The 20970-nt window shown below is 45.8% G+C and overlaps 1 protein-coding gene across 1 annotated transcript in view; it reads left to right on the plus strand.

Moving 5' to 3' along the window:
- VWA3B (von Willebrand factor A domain containing 3B) overlaps positions 1–20970 on the plus strand; it is a 632585-nt gene that overhangs the window by 162857 nt on the left and 448758 nt on the right. Inside the window, exon 13 of the mRNA XM_029603312.1 lies at positions 15596–15727. Within this exon, the coding sequence (XP_029459172.1) occupies positions 15596–15727 (132 nt within the window). The remainder of the gene's footprint in view (positions 1–15595; positions 15728–20970) is intronic.

Consider the following 20970-nt stretch of genomic DNA (forward strand, 5'->3'; position numbering starts at 1 on the left):
GCCTCAGGTGATGTACAAAACCTAATAAGAAAAAAAATTAAAAAACATATAGCGTAAAATACATGATTAAATAAAAACAATAAAAAGGCAAAATCAATATAATAATCATAGATTGGCCAACACAGTAGCCTTAAACCCCATCAACCATCACATTTTGTTGCGCTCGGGGGGTGGACCCTTGTCCTGAGGCAATGGAGAACTGCCTCCTGGTTGGGACCAGGAAGCAACTGCTCCCAGGGGGCGGAGCACTGGAGGAGACAGAGGCTAGGTAGAGATTCACCACTGGAAGCCCGAGGTCCCCCCTGGAGGAGCCCGTAGGGACCCGGGCCGCTTGGACTTAGGTGGTCCTCGCAGGGTCTCCTGGGAAGGTGGAAGTCCGGTCTGCCCACGGGCAGAAGGGGAGCGCGGTCAGGTTCGAAGCAGGAGGTCCGATGTAACAAGGAGGACCAGAAGAGGGTGGGTGATGACAAGGCGAGGAACAGAGCCAGAATCTAGGGACGTAGTCAGGCAGGCAGAGGTCAAAGTACAAGGGTCAGTCCGAGGAGTAGTCGGCAAAGCAGAGGTCAAGTTCCAGAGCTCAAACGAGGTCACAGGCAGGCCGAAGTCAGAAGGGAGGCAGCAGGCAGGCAGATCTATGAACAGACTGGAGGCAGACAGCAGGCAGGCGAGTCGAGGAACGGACTGAGGTCAGAGGCAGGCAGCAGGCAGGTGAGTCGAGGGATGAACTGGAGTCAGGAGGCAGGCAGCAGACAGGCAGGTAGGTCAAGGAACTGTTGTATCCATTGGTCATAGACGGCTGTGACCGCTCTGCCTTACCTCTTTTTTTCCTCTTTCACTCTCCTTGGGCAAGATGGCTGACTCCGGTGCCGAATTCAGAGGGTCTCGGCGTTTCCAGATGAGCATGGGCGTCCCAGTCTGCCATGCTCACTCCCGTGGCCGCCTAGGGCGCAAGAGCGCACCTCTCTGATGCTCAAATATACGTCATGGCGGGAACCTCGGGGGCAGCCCCGCCACATGATGTCAGTATCTCTGGATATAACAAGCCTCTGCTTCCGCTACCACTTTGAGTTAGCAAGGACTTCAGTTTAGCTACTCTGACCGCTCTAAGCTGCACGCTTAGACGCTGCTATCACTCCAAGGGCCTTGCTCCAGCAGAAGCTCTAGACCCGCTCCTCGGGGGTCTCTCGCTTCCAACTTCCCTTTGGGGTCCTCACTAACTAAAGACAACCGCTCCTCGGGGGTCTTTCTCTCTCTACATTTCAGGATATTGGACTATCGGGTACTCACACCTCGAGGGCCTACGAGCCATCATATCCTGCATCACGGACCTTCAGTCCCATCATTCTACCATCAGGAAGACACCTTCATTCCGTGAGTACCTCTACGATTCGGTGCTCCAGCTCCACCCACCAGCCGTGGCGTTACCCGCACTGCGGACTCCCGCCTATCGTGACCAACTGGGTGAGACTACCCTACTGAGCCTGTTGAACATACTGGCACATCGTGGATCAGTGCCTTACCTTCCTGCTTCCCCATCTACCTACAGCAGTACAATAAAGACTCTATCCCTACTGTGTCTATCTGAGATCAGCCTAATGCAGTGGTTCCCCACGGGGCCCCTCACCGTGGGCGGAGTCATCTCCATTGTGACCAAGGGTCCACAATGCCACAAACACAACAGATTGCTAACTCCATGCACTCGGCTCAGCTCGCAGCCCTGCAGGCCATCCCTGGCCTAGCCCAGCGGACCATGGAACAACAAAAGTCTTTGGAGAGCCTAGCTACTGCCTTCAATCAGTTACATGCTCAACTGAACTCTTCAGCTCCTCCTGTGAAGGAACTGCTGTCACCAGTGGTAACCCTCAAGACCACTGTGCCTTTATCTACACCTACCCGTTTTACGGGCGAAGCCAAGATGTGCAGAGGGTTTGTTAATCAATGCAGCATGCATTTCTCTTTACAGCCTATCCTCTTTCCCACTGAAGCTTCAAAGGCCATTTACATCCTGTCGTTCCTAGAAGGACGATCCCTGGCCTGGGCTTCACTGCTATGGGAACGTGAAGATCCTATCCTGAATGGCCTATCAGGATTTCTAAAGCTTTTTAAGTCTGTTTGATGACCCGGCTTGCCAGACCATCATTGGATCTGCCTTGCTCAACCTTCAGCAAAGTAACAAGCCACTTACAGACTTTGCTATTAAATTTAAGACTCTAGCATCCGAACTGCATTGGGACACTGGATGTTTACATGCCATATTCATGGAGGGTCTCAACTCTCGCGTAAAGGACAAATTAGTGGCTCGTGATTTGCCTGATACCTTTGAGTCCCTGATGGAACTGGCGGGGAGAATTGACTGCCTTATCTGCGATCGTACTCAGGAGGCTAAGAGTCCACGAAAGTCTACAGTGGGGGCCAACTGTCCTAAACCTGTGCCTGATGCTTCCAGCTTACCGTCTGCATCCCTAGAGGAGGAAGAGCCTATGCAACTAGGCCGCAGCCATTTGACCTCTATGGAGAGACGTTATCGCAAGTGCATGGGTTTGTGCATGTACTGTGGCCAATCGGGTTACGCCATCCAAACCTGTCTCTATTGTCCGGGACTGACAGGCCTGGGATCTGCAGGAGGACTTCTCCTAGGCTCACCTCTCCTACTCCTCCATTATTACCAGTATCTCTGCTTTGTGGAGGTCTTGAATTTCAGACTCTCGCGCTCATTGACTCTGGTGCCGGAGGTAATTTTATTCTGAAGCGCTTGGTTGAACATCTACGGATTCCTACCACACCAATAGCTAAGCCCTTGCTATTTTCATCCATCCACGGAGAACCACTTCCTGGAGAAGTTTCACTGACCACCCAGGCCATCGGCCTGCGCACTGGAGCTCTACATTCAGAATCTATTTCCTTCTTAGTATTGGAAAAGGTCATGCATCCGGTGGTATTGGGGCTGCCATGGCTTACATAGAAATGAAACATAGAAACGATGGCAGAAGAAGATGAAACTGCCCATCCAGTCTGCCCAGCAAGCCATGCACTCTTTTTTTTTTTTTTTCTCATACTTGTTACGCCTGGCTTTTAGTACCCCTTAGTTCCATTTCCCCTCCACCCCACCACCAATGTAGAAAGCAGTGCCGGAATCGCATCCAAGTGAATATCTAGCTTAATTAGGGGTAGTAACCGCAGCAATAAGCAGGCTACACCCATGCCTTTGTCCACTCAGACTATGTAATTCAGACCTTGTTGGTTGTTGTCCATATACAGATCCTCTTTTCCACATTCCCCCTGCCATTGAAGCAGAGAGCTATGCTGGATATGTATTGAAAGTAAAGTATCGGCTTATTTTGGTTTTGGGGAAGTAACCGCCGTAACAAGCAAGCTACACCTCGCTTTTTTGTGAATGCAAATCCTTTTTTTTTTTTCCCCACATTTCCTCTTGCTGTTGAAGCCTAGAGCAATGATGGAGTCTCATTAACCGTGTGTATGTACATTGAACAACGGTATTATCTCCAGGTAGTAGCGCTCATTCTCGCGAGCCACATTAACAATCAACAAATATTGAATAAGCCTAATAATTGGCAATACCTATAGCCTATGTCCTCACCAGTAATTTTACATACTCTTACCCACCCCTCTGCTTTTTTTTTTTTTTTTTAAATTTTGGAGATGGCAGCCCTCCATCCTTCCGCTCCGTGAAGGTGGTATACCATTGGCATCCCGCTCCATGAATGCCACTCCAGCCTTCCGCTCCGTGAAGGTGGAACACTGACCACTGGCATCCCGCTCCATGAATGCCTCTGTGGCTTCAAGACCATATGCCAGTGGCATCCCGCTCCGTGAATGCCTCTGTGGCTTCAAGACCATATGCCACAGTTTAATTGGGCTACCTTGGAACTGTCCCGGTGGGGACCTGACTGTCATGGTCGGTGTCTTGCTGAAGTTTCACTGCTCATCTGCATGCCCACTACCCCATCAATACCTGGCTTACCGCCACAATATGCCTCCTTCCAGGATGTTTTCTCAAACAAGTAGCTGATGTTCTTCCGCCATACAGAGAGTTTGACTGTGCCATAAATCTGAAGCCAAATTCAGAACCTCCCAATGGAAGAGTCTACCCTCTTTCAGTAGCTGAGACTAAAGCTACGTCTACCTACATACAAGAAAATCTACAAAAGGGATTTATCAGACCTTCCAAATCACCTGCTAGTGCAGGCTTCTTTTTCATTGGGAAAAAGAATGGCACCTTACACCCCTGCATCAACTACAGGGGTCTGAATGAAATCACCATAAAGGACAGGTACCCCCTGCTCTTAATATCAGAATTGTTTGATTGATAGCCTCCAAAGAGCCAAAATATTCTCCAAATTACACCTAAAAGGAGCTTACAACTTGGTGCGTATTCAAGAAGGAGACGGATGGAAGACTGCTTTTAACACCATGATGGACACTTTGAATACCTAGTCATGCCCTTTGGTTTAAGTAACGCACCTGCAGGCTTTCAAAATATGATGAACGACATCTTATGGGACTTACTGTATCAATGTGTAGTAGTATATCTTGATGATAACTGATCTTTTCTCAAGATCTGCAAAGATCAGGAGGATGTTAAAAAAAGTCCTAAGATGTTTGTGTGAGTACCACCTTTACGCTAAGCTTGAGAAATGCGAATTTCACAAAGAAGCTGTATCCTTCCTGGGATACATTGTTTCTAAGAATGGTTTTCAAATGGACCCCAAGAAACTTAAGAGTATCCGGGACTGGCCTCAACCCACAGGCCTGAAGGCATTGCGACGCTTCTTGGGATTCACCAATTACTACCGATTCTTTATTAAAAACTACTCATCACTGACAGTCCCTCTAACTGCTGTGACCAAGAAGGGAGCCAACCCTGGCCAATTGGTCTGCAGAAGCCATCTCAGCCTTCCTGATGCTCAAAGAGGCTTTCCAAAAGAAGCTGTATCTCCGCCACCTTGACCCACATCATGCTTTCATTTTGGAGATCGACGCATCCAACATTGTTGTGGGGGTAGTTTTAAGTCAGTACAGCGAATCCAATATACTCCATCCTTGCTCCTTTTCTAGGCGATTCTCAGCTGCTGAGAGAAATTATGGGATAGGAGACAAGGAGCTTCTCGCAATCAAGCTGGCTTTTGAAGAGTGGTATCCTTGGCTAGAAGGCACACATCAAATAGTGGTATACACTGATCATAAGAATATAGAGTACCTTCGACATGCTCAATGACTCAAACACCGTCAAGCCAGATGGTCTCTGTTTTTCAGCAGGTTCAACTACCTTCTGAAGTACCATCTGGGACAGAAGAATACTTGGGCTGATGCCCTATCATGATCCTTCTCACCTCAGGATGTGCCAGATGAACCCAGTCATATCATCGATCCCGAAAGGGTGGTCCTCGCAGCCACCCACACGGTATCTGCCGGGAAGACGGTAGTGGCCAGTAGTTTAAGAAAAAAACTGAAGTGGGCACACGATTCCCGTCTGGCAGGCCATCCAGGACAGAGTCGCACCGGATGTACAAGCGTACGTGGGTTCCTGCGCTGTCTGTGCCAAGCAAAAGCCACCACCCGGGTATCCGTGGGGCCTATTACAGCCTCTACCATCACCAGATGAACCATGGACCCATATTGCTACTGATTTTGTAGTGGACCTGCCATCATCCAGTGGCAATAACACCATATGGGTTACGGTCGACCATTTCTCTAAAATGGCACACTTTGTAGCATTACCAGGATTACCCTCTGCTACTGAGTTAGCAAAACTCTTCATTAAACACATCTTCCGTCTTCATGGGATGCCTAAACTTATCCTATCCGATAGGGGAGTGCAATTTACTGCAAAGTTTTGGAGAGCATTATGTCAAAAATTTGACATCACCTTGGACTTAACCTCTGCCTACCATCCTCAGTCTAACGGTCAGACTAAGAGGATAAATAGAACGCTGAAACAATTTCTGCGATCTTACGTCAACTCTAGACAGAATGACTGGGCTGAACTACTGCCTTGGGCAGAATTTGCCATCAATTCACATCCTGCTTCTTCAACGAGGTCTTCCCCTTTCCAGCTTGTCTAGGGGAGAGAACCATTACCTCTGCTGCCAATTCCATTGTCAGTAGCCTCTCCTGCTGCCCAGGTTACTGCAGCAGAATTATTCCAACTTTGGAGGCAGACAAAGGAACTTTTCCTCAAAGCAGGACAAAAGGCAAAAAGAACCTATGATGCACATAATCAAAAGGCACCCCAGTTTCAGCCTGGAGACAAGATTTGGTTAAGCACCAAGTACCTTTGACTTAAGCTTCCTTCTGCAAGATTTGTGACTCACTTTGTGGGATCCTTCGTCATCCTATGGCGATTAGGAAATCTAATGGCGCGGCCATCCAGTGCTCCTACCTTGTGACAGGGGCCGGCCAATGGCACGTATACCCTGTCACATGGTGGGGCAAAGGGCCATCGGCGCCATTTTTATTAGTGGCAGCTGACGGGCCGAGAGCGGGAGATCGCTCCCGGGACCACAACTGGACCACCGGGTAATTTAAAACGTTTTGGGGGGGGGGGGGGGTGTCGGGAGGGTGGGGGAAGCTAAGGGAGCTGTTTTGAATGTCGGGGTGGGTTTTTTGTTTATCGGCTCGGGCGCAGCCGATGGGAAAAAAAACCCGATCGGGCCACACGAAAAAAAATGCCAGTGTCACTCGCCGAGTTCTCCAGAAAAGAATCAGAGCCTACCAACCTGGATATACAAGATGACATTGAATTATGCCGTTGACAACATCCTTGATGTACGTAAAAGAGGCAAAACTTGGGAGTATCTCATCTCTTGGGAGAACTACGGCCCAGAGGAAAACTCCTGGGAACCACTGGCCAATATTACGGACAAAGAGATGGTACGTCAATTCCACCTGGCACACCCACGCAAGCCCAGACCGCTTGGAAGAGGTCTTGGAGGGGGCCCTTTGAAGGGGGGTACTGTTGCATCTGTCTGTCGCAGACGGCTGCGACCGCTCTGCCTTACCCCTTTTTCTCCTCTTTCACTCTCCTTGGGCAAGATGGCTGCCTCGAGTGCCTCAGCATTTCCAGACGAGCATGGGTGACCCAGTCCACCATGCTCTCTCCTGTGGCCTCCTAGGGTTCGAGCGCACACCTCTTTGATGCTCAAATACACGTCATGGCGGGAACCTCGGGGGTGGCCCCAACGCATGACGCCAGTACCTCCGGGTATAATAAGCCTCTGCTTCCGCTACCACTTTGAGTTTAGACGCTGCTATCACTCCAAGGGCCTCGCTCAAGCAGAAGCTCTAGACACCCGCTCCTTGGGGGTCTCTCGCTTCCAACTTCCCTTCGGGGTCCTCACTAACTAAAGACAACCGCTGCTCGGGAGTCTTTCTCTCTTTCTACATTTCAGGATATTGGACTATCAGGTACTCGCTCCTCGAGGGCCTACCAGCCATCATATCCTGCACCACGGACCTTCGGTCCCATCATTCTACCATCAGGAAGACGCCTTCATTCCGTGAGTACCTCTACTATCTGGTGCTCCAGCTCCACTCACCATGTGCGGCATTACCCGTACTGCGGGCTCCCGCCTATTGTGACCATCTGGGTGAGACTACACTATTGAGCCTGTTGAACGTACTGGCACATCGTGGATCAATGCCTTACCTTCCTGCTTCCCCATCTACCTACAGCAGTACAATAAAGACTCTATCCCTACTGTGGCTGCTATCTGAGTTCAGCCAATCACAGTGGTTCCCCATGAGGCCCCTCCCCATTGGCAGAGTCATCTCCATTGCGACCAAGCGTCCACAGTGCCACAAACACAACAGGAACAAGCCGAGCTCAGTACCAGTAAGACAGTCCGGGGTACTACCTGGGTAGACAAACAGACAAACAGGAACAGGAGGACGCTGGAGTACTAGGAAGCAGAAACAAGGCAGGAACAGAACTGGAACAGAAGGATCCTGGAACGAGACTTGGGACAAGACAGGAGCAAGCAACAGATGCAGTGACAATCTAGCACAAACACTGACCCGATTGCCAAGGCAAGAAAGTTCAAGCAATGACTTCCATATAACTGGGAATCAATCAGGGCGTGCCGCAGAGCTAGGACCCGCCCTTGGCCCTACAAGAGGCTGGGCAGTCCGCGCGAGTGTAGGGGCTTGGCCGACACAGCCAAGGACGCCGAGCTTCGGTGTGAGGCCTGGTGCGCAGTGGAAGGCCCGGCGACCGCCGCCGCGGGATGTCGGGACCTGGAAGCGCTAGCAGCAGCCACTAGGGAGGCCGACCCCCAACCTGCCGTGGAACCATGAAGGTAAGCAGGCTCCTGTGCAGGCCGGGCGCAGACGGGATGTGTAACACATTTTAATATTCATAGATCCATTCAAAAATGGGGAGTCAATTAAATGCCTTCTGAAAAATGAGAGCTTTCAAAGCGTGCCTTAAAAAAGTTTCTAGCCTTACCTCTTTTGGAAGCATGTTCCACAAAATCAGGACAACACAAGTAAAAACCTGAGATTTGGCTCTGGCCAACATATATTACCTACCTACATAATGGAAGTATAATAAGGAATCATTAGTTGAATGCAGACAGTGAGCAGAGCATAACTCACATGCTCATTACTCAGGCAGTATGGGGCCAGGCCATACAAGGCCTTAAATCCCAGACAAATGATCAATATTGAATCAGGAACCAATGAAGTTTAGCAAGATTGGCGAAACTTGTTTCCTTACTCCAGAACTGGTAATCGGTCTGGCTGCGGATTCTGGATAGCCTGCATTCCCTCCAAAGATGTTAAGGGGAGCCTTACAAAATAGTTACAGTAATCTACTGGAGCAATCACTGCAGCTTGAAGTTATGACACAGATATATATGGCTTCAAATGACCCGTCTGTCTAATACCTGACCTTCCTGCACATCTGTGTAATGTTCAATCCATCCAGCTTTATTTACAGTATAAGCTTCCCAAAGTGGTGTACAGTAGAGTATAAAACACAAAAAATGGTGTGCAGGTGTAACAATCAACATAGCATAACATAATCAACAAAGCATTACATAAGACAGAAATTTAATATTTATTACAACAAACCAGCATAATATTGGAACTTCATGTATGATGGTCTCTCTGCTCTTGATAAATGCTTAGTCTATTGCTAAAAAGATTTCTAATGATGTGTTAGATGATTATAGTCCCACTTTATCTGTATTACTGAAACTTGGTTAAAAGCAAATGACAGTGTTTTAGAAATCAGATCAATGAACACGATTGTAATATCATCTCCTTACCAAGAATAGGTTGCAGAGGAGGGGGCTTGATGGTGATAGCAAAAAAAGATCTGAAGTTTTCATATATCAATCTGCCAGTTGTACCACCTTTCAAAGTAATGTTGTTGAAAGCTGAGTAATTAAATCTTTGTTTAGCCTTCCGCTCCCTGGGACTTCTGGAACATACTCTGAAACTACTCATCAGGCAGGACACATTTTAGGCTTGATATTTATCAACAAAGATTTCATTGCATTGAGCAGTCTTGATTTAATAGCAATTCCCTGGTCTGACCACAAACTAATTAAGACTACGTTTTCAATTCAAACAGAATACTCCATGTTACGTAAGGAGAATGTTTCCTTCTCTTATCGTAAATCACTGAATACAGAGGAGCTAAAATAGAGATTATCTGAGGTGCTTAGCATGTAATAGACAATAGTATACATACTGTGATGGATTCTTGGAATCATTTGACAAATAGGATAGCTGATGAGATTAGTCCAATCATTTCCAAATCACAACTGGTAAGAGAACTACTGTTGCTTGGTATACTCTCTCAGAAAAAAAGAGGTCATGGAGAAAAACACCATCTCCTCAAACATCAGGAAGTTACGGAGCACAACGCAGAGAAATACAGAGCATTTATCAACAGAACTGAAAAAGAATGTTATGCTAAGAAAATACATGATATTAAATTTGCCACAGTTAATAACGTAATAAAAGATCAGTTATCATTACATTCAGAAGCAAATAAAGCATTATCAGCTAGATGCAATGATTTTGCACAGTCTGTTAATAATAAAATCTTGAAATTAACTAACTGTTTTTCACAACCTGTCCATCAAAAGATACCTTCCCAAGTATTTGGCACTACGAGATGGGTGGATTTTGAAACATTTTCACAATCTGAGATATAGCAATTTGTAAAGAAAATGAACCTAGTCACACATCCATTAGATGCTATATCTATAAAATCATTGAAAGCAATTGCAGAAACTATTACTCCAAGTATTTCCAATATAGTGAATCTTTCACTGTCTGAGGGTGAACTTCCTCCTGCATTGAAATGTGCCTCCATAAAACCTAGTACGAAAACGTGCACAGGCATAATCAAATTAAATAATTTCTGACCAATTTCTTCCTTACCGTTTATTGCGAAGATAATAGAGAAAGTGCTACACTCACAATTATCCGCATTTATAAAAGAAAACATCCTCTTCCCAAATCAATTTGACTTTAGAAAAAATCGCAATGCTGAAACACTTTTATTATCAATGACTGATACACAACTTTGAGGTTTTGATTCAGGACAGTCATATTTATTAATATTGCTTGATTTGTCAGCATTTGATACTGTGAACCATAATAATAATATCACATATATTTGCAGAAACTGATATCTCCAGACAAGTTCTAAAATGGTTCAACTCATTTTTAGAAAATCTAACTTTTTAGGATTAGGATAGGTAATTCCATCTCTGATATCATGAGTATGCATACAGGAGTCCCACAGGGCTTATCATTGTCTGCTATATTATTTAATGTATACCTAGTACCACTATGCAAACTTCTCTCTGTATTAGGATTAAATATTTACATCTATGCAGATGATGTTCAATTTGTTATACCAGTTGACACTTCTATTGACCATACATTTAAGATACTAAACATATGTCTGCAATTCAAAAAGTATTTCACATTGTTAGTATTGAACATTCAAAAAAACTGAAAATATATGGTTAAACAGAAAGAAATCATTGAATACATCATTATACTTTGCATTAGGATCTGCTAACAGTGAAATCACTGAAAATGTATGACTGAGGTGTAATATTAGATTTTAATTTAACAATAGAGACATCAATTCCATAATTAAGGCAGAGTATAATAAACCGCATCTATTAAGAGGTTTAAAACCTCTGTTAAACTTAAGCAACTTCCTTATAGTATTACAAAACTTGATTTTTTCAAACCTGGATTACTGTAATGCATTATTATTAGGATTGCCAGCGAACACATTAAGATCACTCCAGATATTACAAAATGCCACGGCGAGAGTATTAACCGGAAGCAAAAATTATGTTCATATTATGCCCATACTCATGTCATTACACTGGCTGCCAGTAAAATCCAATATTATGTGTTAAGTCTCATTCACAAAATGCTGAACCATAAAGAGTCTGACTGGCCGGGAGCTGCATTACATTTCCACATCTCACAAAGAAATTTGAGATCAGCAAATAAGAGCCTACTAAGTATACCATCGATGCATAATGCTCTTGTGACTGAAGTTGGGTACAGGGCTTTTACAATTGCTGGGCTCAAACTGTGGAATATGATGCTGGAAGAATTGCGGGTGTAGAAAAATTGTCAGATCTTTAAGAAGGATCTGAAAACCTGGCCTTTCAAAGTGGCATTTGAGAATAATTAAACTTATTAAGTACAATTTAGAGATAGAGTTTATTGAATTATAAGCACATATATAATTCCATCGCTGAATTTTTTTCATGGCTTGAAGTTGGGATGCCTATGGAGAGGAATTGTATTTTATATGTGTCATTGAAAGTTGTTAATTACATACCCGTCCTTGCTTATTCGCATGTCTATTTAACATTCAATATTCACCTTTATATTACCGCTTACTGCAGACCATTTACGCTACTAAAGTTCCTTGTAAAAAGGTGAACACACACATACTATTCAATACACGAATAAGTTTATTTGTTATTATGTTTAAATTTGTTAAATATTATTGTTACTTTCAATATTCCCTGAAATAATGTTCAATGGTTGATTAGTTATTGTTCTATGTTCCATGTAAAATAACCCCGGTCTAACCCCCCAGACCAGGGCAACCTTTTCGTTACTTGTAAACCGGATTGATTTGTATTGCATACAGGAATTCCGGTATATAAAAATTAAAAAAAAAAATAAATGTATGTTTTTATTTTATGTACATTGATTTTGTAAACTGTCTTGACTATACCTCAGAATGACAGTATAAAAATTAATAAATGTATCAAATAATTAAAAACAATAACAGCACAAATAAACATTTGAACAAAATTACCACTCTACTATACATCAAAAATAAAATATACATATAATTGTTATCTTAACTAAAGCAATATAAATCAGTATAAACCATAAAATTAAAGGACTTAGTCAAACAGCCAGGCCTTAACCTGTTTCCTAAACACCCAAAAATTAGAAACGATATGCATGGACTTTAGCAGACTGTTTTGTAAGAGGGGAGCCACAGTAAAAAGGCTATCTTTTTAGTACTAATTAATCTTGTATCCCACACTGATGGTACAATAAGTAATATGTTATTAGCTGATCTTAACACCCCACATTCCACTTTTTTCAGTGCTTCAAAGTGGATTACATTCAGGTACTGTAGGTATTTCCCTATCTCCAGAGGGCTTACAATCTAAGGCAATGGAGGGTAAAGTGACTTTCCCAAGGTCACAAGGCACAACAGCAGCACTCAAACCCTGGTCTCCTGGTTTGTAGCCCATTGCGCTAAACACTAGGCTACTTCTTTGCCCACCACTCTCCACTCTCCGATACAACATAAGGTAGCCTGCTGCCAATCTATTAATTGTAAAAGTGAAAATTAAAATCTGAAATTTTAACAGAGGCCCAGTGCAATGTATTTTTCAAAATGAAGATGGCAGTCAAGGATAAGCCCTAGAGAGTCTTAGCCTTAACTTTTAAGAAGATACAAAATAGGAAAAAAGCCAGAGTGAATAAGGCTCTTAGTTAATTACATGTAGCCTCTCTTCCTCTGGTTGAGCCTGAGTCACAGGGCAAACTCTCTCTTTCTATCCTGCAGTCCTGGGGGGTGTCAGGTTCTTTCCGATAGGGGGAGGAATAGTTCTCCAAGGCGCAAGGTATGGGGGTGACTTTCTTTTCTGAAGAGGTCTCACTTCATTTTCAGTGGGGAGGATGTGTGTGCCAACAAAATACTCTGCACACTCAAGTTGGATGGCCAAACAAAACTTTACTATAGCAATTATTCACAAGCAAGTTGTGGCACTTCACACACTGGTTCTGAGCACAACAGAGTTCTCCATCTGTGGAATTGTATCTCCGTGACTAAGCCTAGGAAAGAACTCACCCTCTAGAACTATTAGGATCGTGGACCCTTGGGCCGGCTGAGACTGCAGGTGTAGCACTGTGGAGACCCACAGTGAGCATCACAGCTGGGAGGCGGCGCTGAAGAGAGGCTCCGAAGAAGGCTTCACCACTGGAAGACCGAGGTCCCCCCAGGAGGAGCCTGTAGGGACCTGGACCTCTTGGACTTAGGTGGGACCCTATGCGACCAAGGATCCAGGAAGCGGCCAAAAAGATGGAAGATGAGGACGGCAGGGCCCAGGAGGCTAGAAGAGTCTTCACCCTTGGAAGCCCGCGGCTCCCCCGGGAGGAGCCCGTGAGAGCCCGAGCCACTGGGACTTAGGAGAATCCTCTGGGCCAGCAAGAACCAGATAACTGTGGAGGCGGAAGAAGCTGAAGTCAGAGTCCAAGAACAAAGCCGGGTCAGAAGCCAGAAGTCCCGTGGCCGGACCGGGCCGCACGGTGAGTGAAAGTCCAGGGGCATGGCCTGGGACCGTAACAAGGGCATGGAAAAGCAAGGCTTCCCAGACTGACAGGGATCTCCTAGCTGTATGTGGAAAATCCCCTTCCGAAAAACATACAAGGAGACAAAAAAAGTCTTAAACACTGCACTTCCCTGACTTGTACCTCTTCTCCCCAGGGCGAAGACTCTGGATGAGGACTCCAGATGATACAGAAAGGCTCTTACTCACAGTTCTCTTTCCCTATAATATGCATGGGATCCTTCAGATGAAAGATCCAGGCAGCAGGGAATAATTAGCTCCTCTGCTTTTCCTCATTCTGTGGCAGGAAGGATGGAAGCAAAACATCCCCCACACACAGGGCAAATTTTCACAAAAAAGCAAAAACCGGAATGCTCTTGCAGCTAGTCATCACTGATCCATCCACGGATTGTGAGATGGCAAGCAGTAGGTTCTCCACTTCTCCCAGGCTCCCCAAGAAAAAGGACTCCTTGAAAGTCTCCTAATCCAGGCCAAGTACCAGAGATCTTGCAGAGAAACTCTCAAAAGTAAGACCAAAAATCCCTTAAACAAACCCTGGGACACCCTTACTGGACAAATTGTGTAACTGCAAGGCAATTACCTCCTTTCTATTCAGTGTAAAACCCAAGCTGCGAGACCTAGCACACCAAGAATAGGAAGAAAATCAACTCAAGAAAAAGCAGCTCCTTCCCCTCCAATTTCTAACTCAAAAAGCCATGCCTGTCTATGATGCAACCTGTCTTTATACAGGGGGGGGGGGGTGGTTGGCAATTCCAAAGGCCTCCGTGGAGATGCCGCTCTGGAAATGGGGCGCTCCTCCCTCCTCTGCATAAACCTACAGCTAACTCAAAGGGGCGGATTTTAAGAGCCCTGCTCGCCTAAATCCGGGCGGATTTAGGCGAGCAGGGCCCTGCGCGCCGGTGCGCCTATTTTACATAGGCCTACTGGCGCGCGCAGAGCCCCGGGACTCGCGTAAGTCCCGGGGTTTTCTGAGGGGGGCGTGTCGGGGGCGGGCCCGGTCGGCGCGGCGTTTTGGGGGCGTGTCGGCAGCGTTTTGGGGGCGGGCCCGGGGGCGTGGTTACGGCCCGGGTCGTGTCGGGGGGTGTGGCCGCGCCCTCCGTACCCGCCCCCAGGTTGCGTCCCGGCGCGCTAGCGGCCCGCTGGCACGCGGGGATTTACATCTCCCTCCGGGAGGCGTAAATCCCCCAACAAAGGTAAGGGGGGGGTTTAGACAGGGCCGGGCGGGTGGGTTAGGTAGGGGAAGGGAGGGGAAGATGAGGGGAGGCCAAAAGAAAGTTCCCTCCGAGGCCGCTCCGATTTTGGAGCGGCCTCGGAGGGAACAGGGGTAGGCTGCGCGGCTCGGCGCACACCGGCTATACGGAATTGATAGCCTTGCGCGCGCCGATCCAGGATTTTAGCGGATATGCGCGGCTACACGCGTATCTACTAAAATCCCGCGTACTTTTGCTGGCGCCTGATGCGCCAGCAAAAGTACGCCAAATTGCGCGGTTTGAAAATCTACCCCAAAGGTTTTAGGAACTAGGGCCACATAGTGGTAATCCCTAAGGGTCGCCACATACAATGCGCAAAACTTACTCTCATATGCCTTTTTACTGCAAGTTATGCTAGGAAATACATGCAGGTAATCTTTAGACAGAAATTTTAGTGATCATGTTTTACATGACAAAATGTGTATTTGGTAATGCCTTCAATACTTTCTAACACAGGAACAGCTAAAACACAAAAGCAAGTTCAACATAGTGAAGTTTGATTCTGGCATAGCAGCATGGCAGGAGAAATTAGCAGAAGTTAACGAAGAGAATTTGGGACATGCTTGGGCTTGGATGAAAGGACTACAGGTAAAAAAAAAAAAATATATATATATACATAGTGTCCTGGAGACCAAAATATCTTTATTATGAAAATTGCACTGGCTTTTATGTTTTTTTGAATATGTAATAATTCAGGTTGCGTGGCAAATAATGAATAATGCTATCGAGTTTTGATGCCTTTCTAAGGAGCAGAGAGTCTTACTGCCCCATGAGGGCGATTTTCAAATTGCCCATACTGGGGGCAAAGCCTGCAGGTACATTTTGCTCATGCATTTTGCATCGGTTCTCAAAGGGAAAGAATGAGTGTACTTCCCTTTGAAACTTGACATGAGTACAAAGTACCCGTGGATCCTTGTTATCTGCTTGTCTTCTGCAGGGCCCTTTTTAATGGAAAAAAAAATGCAGAGTTGAAAATGTCAACTATGCTCCCCCGATCTAAACCCGTCCCCTCTCAGTGTGGCTGTAAGTGCACACGCTGTGGAGCGTTGCGCTGATTTGTAGCCATGTGGAAGGAGGCCATGTTCAAAAGGACAATTAATGCAGGTAAAACTAGATGCACCCACTTCGATGGCTTTGAAAATTTCCCTTTCTATTTCAGAGTGTTGTTGTGGACAATTTGTAAAAAGTTCTGTATTCATGTTACTTAATGTGATTGTAAAGAGAGGCTTTCAAAAGCTCTAATTAAAAGCCGTAATAGAATTACAAACGCTAATAAAAGCCACACATCCTGAAGTCTAGCATTTTGCACAAAAGCTTATCACTGTTTCAGTTTAATAATAGTCACAAGGCTTCCACAACTATAGGATTTTTTTTGTGCAATCCTTTAATTTAGTGTGAAGGGACAAAATATTTTGACAATTTTATAGGGTGGGGGGAGTTAGATATAAGTAACGGGGAAAAAAAATGTAACTTTTAATAGTGACATAGTAACACACCAACTTTGATGGAACTGCATTGGTTACCTATAGCCATTAGATTGGTTTAAGTTTTCGATGATGGTATATAAGACCCTACAGGAAGATGGCCCCCAATATTTGAAAAACATTAACCCCTTATACCCCAACCTGGGCATGGCAGCTGACTGACCAAAGTTGACTGGTTCTGCCGCTGGTATAAGAATGCCATTTACAGTTAGCCCAAGCCAGAGCATTCTCAGTTGCCGGACCTGTCTTGTCGAACAGTGTTCCACTAGCACTCAAATCAAAAACTGTTATGTTGAACTTCAGAAAGGGGCTTAAAATGTACTTGTTTAATGAAGCTTTCCATCTGTAGCTAGATGATTTTTTTTGTTTTGAATATTTTGTTTCTCAAAGTTTTAGCTTGAAATTGTATGCTTTTATTATGTTTTTTTGGTTCCAATAACAAGTTATTGATGACTATTAGAACCATTATAAAGTTCTGTTGATATATTTTTTGTATTTTATGATCCAATTTATACAAGGTGATTGTAAAAAGTGGAATATAAGTATGAAACAACTAAATAATTAAATGTAGCTCCATCTAGGGGTGTGGCCTGTGTAGTGATGGATTCCCCCTCTATAAATAGACTGCTGAGGGGAACTGTCCCTGTGAACCTGTTGTGTCCATCGGTCTCAGACGGCTTCGACCCTTGTGCCTCACCTTTTTCTCTGCTCTCCCTGCTAGCCTTGGGAAGATGGCTTCCGCTGTGTCTGCAAGCCTTGTTCTACGGCGTCCCTGGAATGCCTATGGCAAAGCCTCACATCATGTTTCTCTTACGGGCCTCCTAGGGTGCGCATGCGTGCGCCACCCACGTCTTTATCCACGTCATGGCGGGAACCTCGGGGACGTCCCCCCCTCAAGTGACATCACACCATCCGGGTATTTAGCCTGTACTTGTTTGCTAGCTCATTGACAGGCCTACACAGTAAAGCGTGGCCGCGGTTACCCTGCTTCTAACCCGCTTTCTACTCACAATTTGGCCGCGTTAGTCCAACCCGCGATTCACTATCCCTTTTAACCCATCCTTACCGCTTCTTTGAATCAACGGGTAACCCTTTCCGCCCGCGGCATGTATATGAGATGTAAACGATCGGATTAGCTATTCCCTCCCATACAGTAACGTGTGCCCCGATTATCGCCTTTTTAACCTGCAGTTTTGCCGCGTGTTTAACCTGCTAATTTACCGCCTACCCTTACCCCTGCGTTAGTGTGGAGCATCAGGTCAGAGAGATGAAATTTCACAGGCAAACGACCCCCTCACCCCCCGGGACAAGACTTTTAGAGGAGCCAGGATCAGGCAAACTTCCCCCTGCCCTGCTCACCTGCCCTGGTCGCGTCCATGGGTGCCGGTCTCCCGTGCGGGCGCGCTGACAGCTCCGGAGCAGGAAGGAAGGACCTGTTGTTTCCAAGCATAACCTAAACTCTTGCCTGCCCAACCTAAAATCCAACGCACCGGGAAAGCCACGCTTCAGGATCGGGCAAACTTTCCCCCAGCCCCCGCTCACCTGCCCTGGCCACGTCTGTGGGTGCCGGTCTCCGGAGCAGCCCCAGTCCTCTCTCCCCTCCTCCCGGGGGCAGCTGGACGTCCGAGGTCACGGCGTGCGCTCATTCACCATCGCCGGCGAGGGCTGCTGGAAGCCGCGCCTCGCATGGGGAGTGCTCGATCCGCCCCGGGCTGCTGAAGCCGCTCTTGCTCTTGCCGCCGGCTGCCCCGGGAGGAGGGGAAAGAGGACTGGGGCTGCTCCGGAGACCGGCACCCATGGATGCGGCCAGGGCAGGTGAGCGGGGGCTGGGGGAAAGTTTGCCTGATCCTGAAGCGTGGCTTTCCCGGTGCGTTGGATTTTAGGTTGGGCAGGCAAGAGTTTAGGCCGGCTGATACTTCTCTGATCCTTTTCTTTTGCTTTAAGTTGGGATCCACTTCCTGGTACCTTACATTTCAAATACATTTACATTTACTGTATAGGCGCTGTATAGCGCTCTATACAGTAAAATGGATTGCGCTTCTTGGATGCGACTTGCATTTGCAAGCTATTTAAATACTGTATCGAGCGGTATGTGATCCGAACTGTGCGCGCGGCAAACGAGCGGGTGCCCGGCACTGCCGCACTTTTTCTACCGAGTCCTTACTGTATCAGCCTGTGAGTTAGCAAGGATTGGATTCGTCCTGTCTAAGCTACTCTGCCGCTTCTGTGCTGCCGCTGGAAGCCCCCTCTGCCCTTCGGGGTATTCTCTAACCTGGGTACCTGCTCCTCGGGGGCCCTTTGCTTTCTTTTAGGTGCCTTACTGGGATCAGGTACTCGCTCCTCAAGGGCCTGCTCTCCCTGCCTCGGTGCCTGTATCCATCTACTTCTGCCTGGTGGAATCATCAACCTTACAGCTACCTTTTAGCGAGTAATCTAATTCTCAGTCTGTCTCATCTACAGCTCTGCCGTGCTGGGAAACCTATTCCTGGATCTCTGTATACCATCTTGGTGAGACGGGTTCCCTCTGCCGAGGGTCCCTGGACTGCTACCTCTGGATCACCTCACTACTGCCACCTCTGGTGGTATCCATCAGCTGTGCAATAAAAGACAAATCTCTGTGTTTTTGCGTCCTGAGTCTAGCCCAGTACTGTGGCTCCCCACGGGGCTCCTCCCCGAGGGCGTGGTCATCTTCCACAGTACCCAAGAATCCACTCAAACACCTCAAAACCACAACAGAACCAACAAACACACTGAAATAAAACAACATTGCTTTTCTTATTGCAGAAACCAGGACTGCATTAGAAGCTATGCAATAAAAGGTTAAACATATATACAAGTGCAAACATCCTTAATTAGTATACAAAGTTCTAGAATAACATTCTACACTGAGCATAATCAACTGTGGATATTGTATATCTTTGAATTTACTAGTACTAAGGCTTAGCATACCTTCTTAAATTATCATTGAGCTCACTATAACCCTCAGGGGCAGATAACTATACCAATCACTGGGCTCAGTATTATTCATGCAGTAACAGATACAATTGCCCCCCATCCCTCTACAGTTATGCACTGCAATGCTTAATGTTTCTTAACCCACAGGAGTTAACAGCCATGTGAAGTAGCTCTTGACTTTCTGAGACTGATAGACAATATTGAAGCACAATGCTGGTTTAACTAGGATGAGCAAAAGTACATGCCTGTAGGAAACGATGAAGGGGCTGGGAAGTCAAAGGTTAATGTTTAAACAACACATAACTAGATTTATTTGTAATCTTTATGCTTACAGGTAATGCAGGTGAATAACTGTCTTTTAATAGTGTTGAATGTCACATTGGTGAAATAGCAACTCAGAACTCAGCACAGAGTCCACTGCCCAAAGTCCATCCCCCTGTATGTGTATCAGAAGAGTACTCACATTCCCAAGAACTACTGCATAGCATTCTTTTTTAAAACTTTTTATTTATGCAGTTTCAATTTCACTATTCAGGAATAAACTTGATAACAAAAAAGAAAGAACATGATTATACAAATCTATAAGGACAAATGAAATTCACCACAACATTCTATTCCAAGTCCACTATAAGCCTTTATCCTAGCTCTTCTATTCAGAAATGCAGCAATCAAGCAGCAGCTTCCAGCAAACCATTGCAGGGACTCAGTAGTTCATTTTGCAACTCCTCTTATACTGTCTAAGCAGGAGTCTCACTGCAGAAAGTAGTTGATCGCTAGGGATGTGCCTTTGTTTAAAATGAATGAGAATCTGGAAACAAATGGGACCCCATTTAGTTTCTTTCGGGGGTCCCCAAAATGAATGGAGAGAGTCCCACAAATGAATCATATTCATCCAATTTGTTTTATTCCCTATTCATTTTTATGGGCCATAGAAATCAATGGGAGAACAGGCATAATGCAGATAGAAATTGTTACTTAGTACAGCAGCCAGTTATTCCTTCCCATTGAGTCATGTGTGATCTCACTGCCTTATCAGACCTTGGGTAGGACATGTTATTAAGGAGACAATATATCACATTGAAGCATTTTTCTTATCCAACCTATCACTGCTCTCTAGATCCAGTGATGTTGATCTTGAAGACTAAACATGTCTGAGATGTACTGTGAAAGTGTGCATTCCTTCTATAGACATTGTCTTGGGAGGGGCACTTCCCTTTGGACTAGCTACTGCTCCTCGGACGTTCACCAAAATCATGGTGGTAGTGGCGGCGATGCTGAGGAAAGAAGGAATCCTCGTACATCTGTATGTGGACAATTGGCTGATCAGGGAAAAATCTCCAGAGGAAAGTCACCAGGCGATCACCAGAGTCAAGAATCTATTGCAGAATCTAG

The sequence above is a fragment of the Rhinatrema bivittatum genome, chromosome 5 (genome assembly GCF_901001135.1).
Source record: "Rhinatrema bivittatum chromosome 5, aRhiBiv1.1, whole genome shotgun sequence".
Lineage (NCBI taxonomy): Eukaryota > Metazoa > Chordata > Amphibia > Gymnophiona > Rhinatrematidae > Rhinatrema > Rhinatrema bivittatum.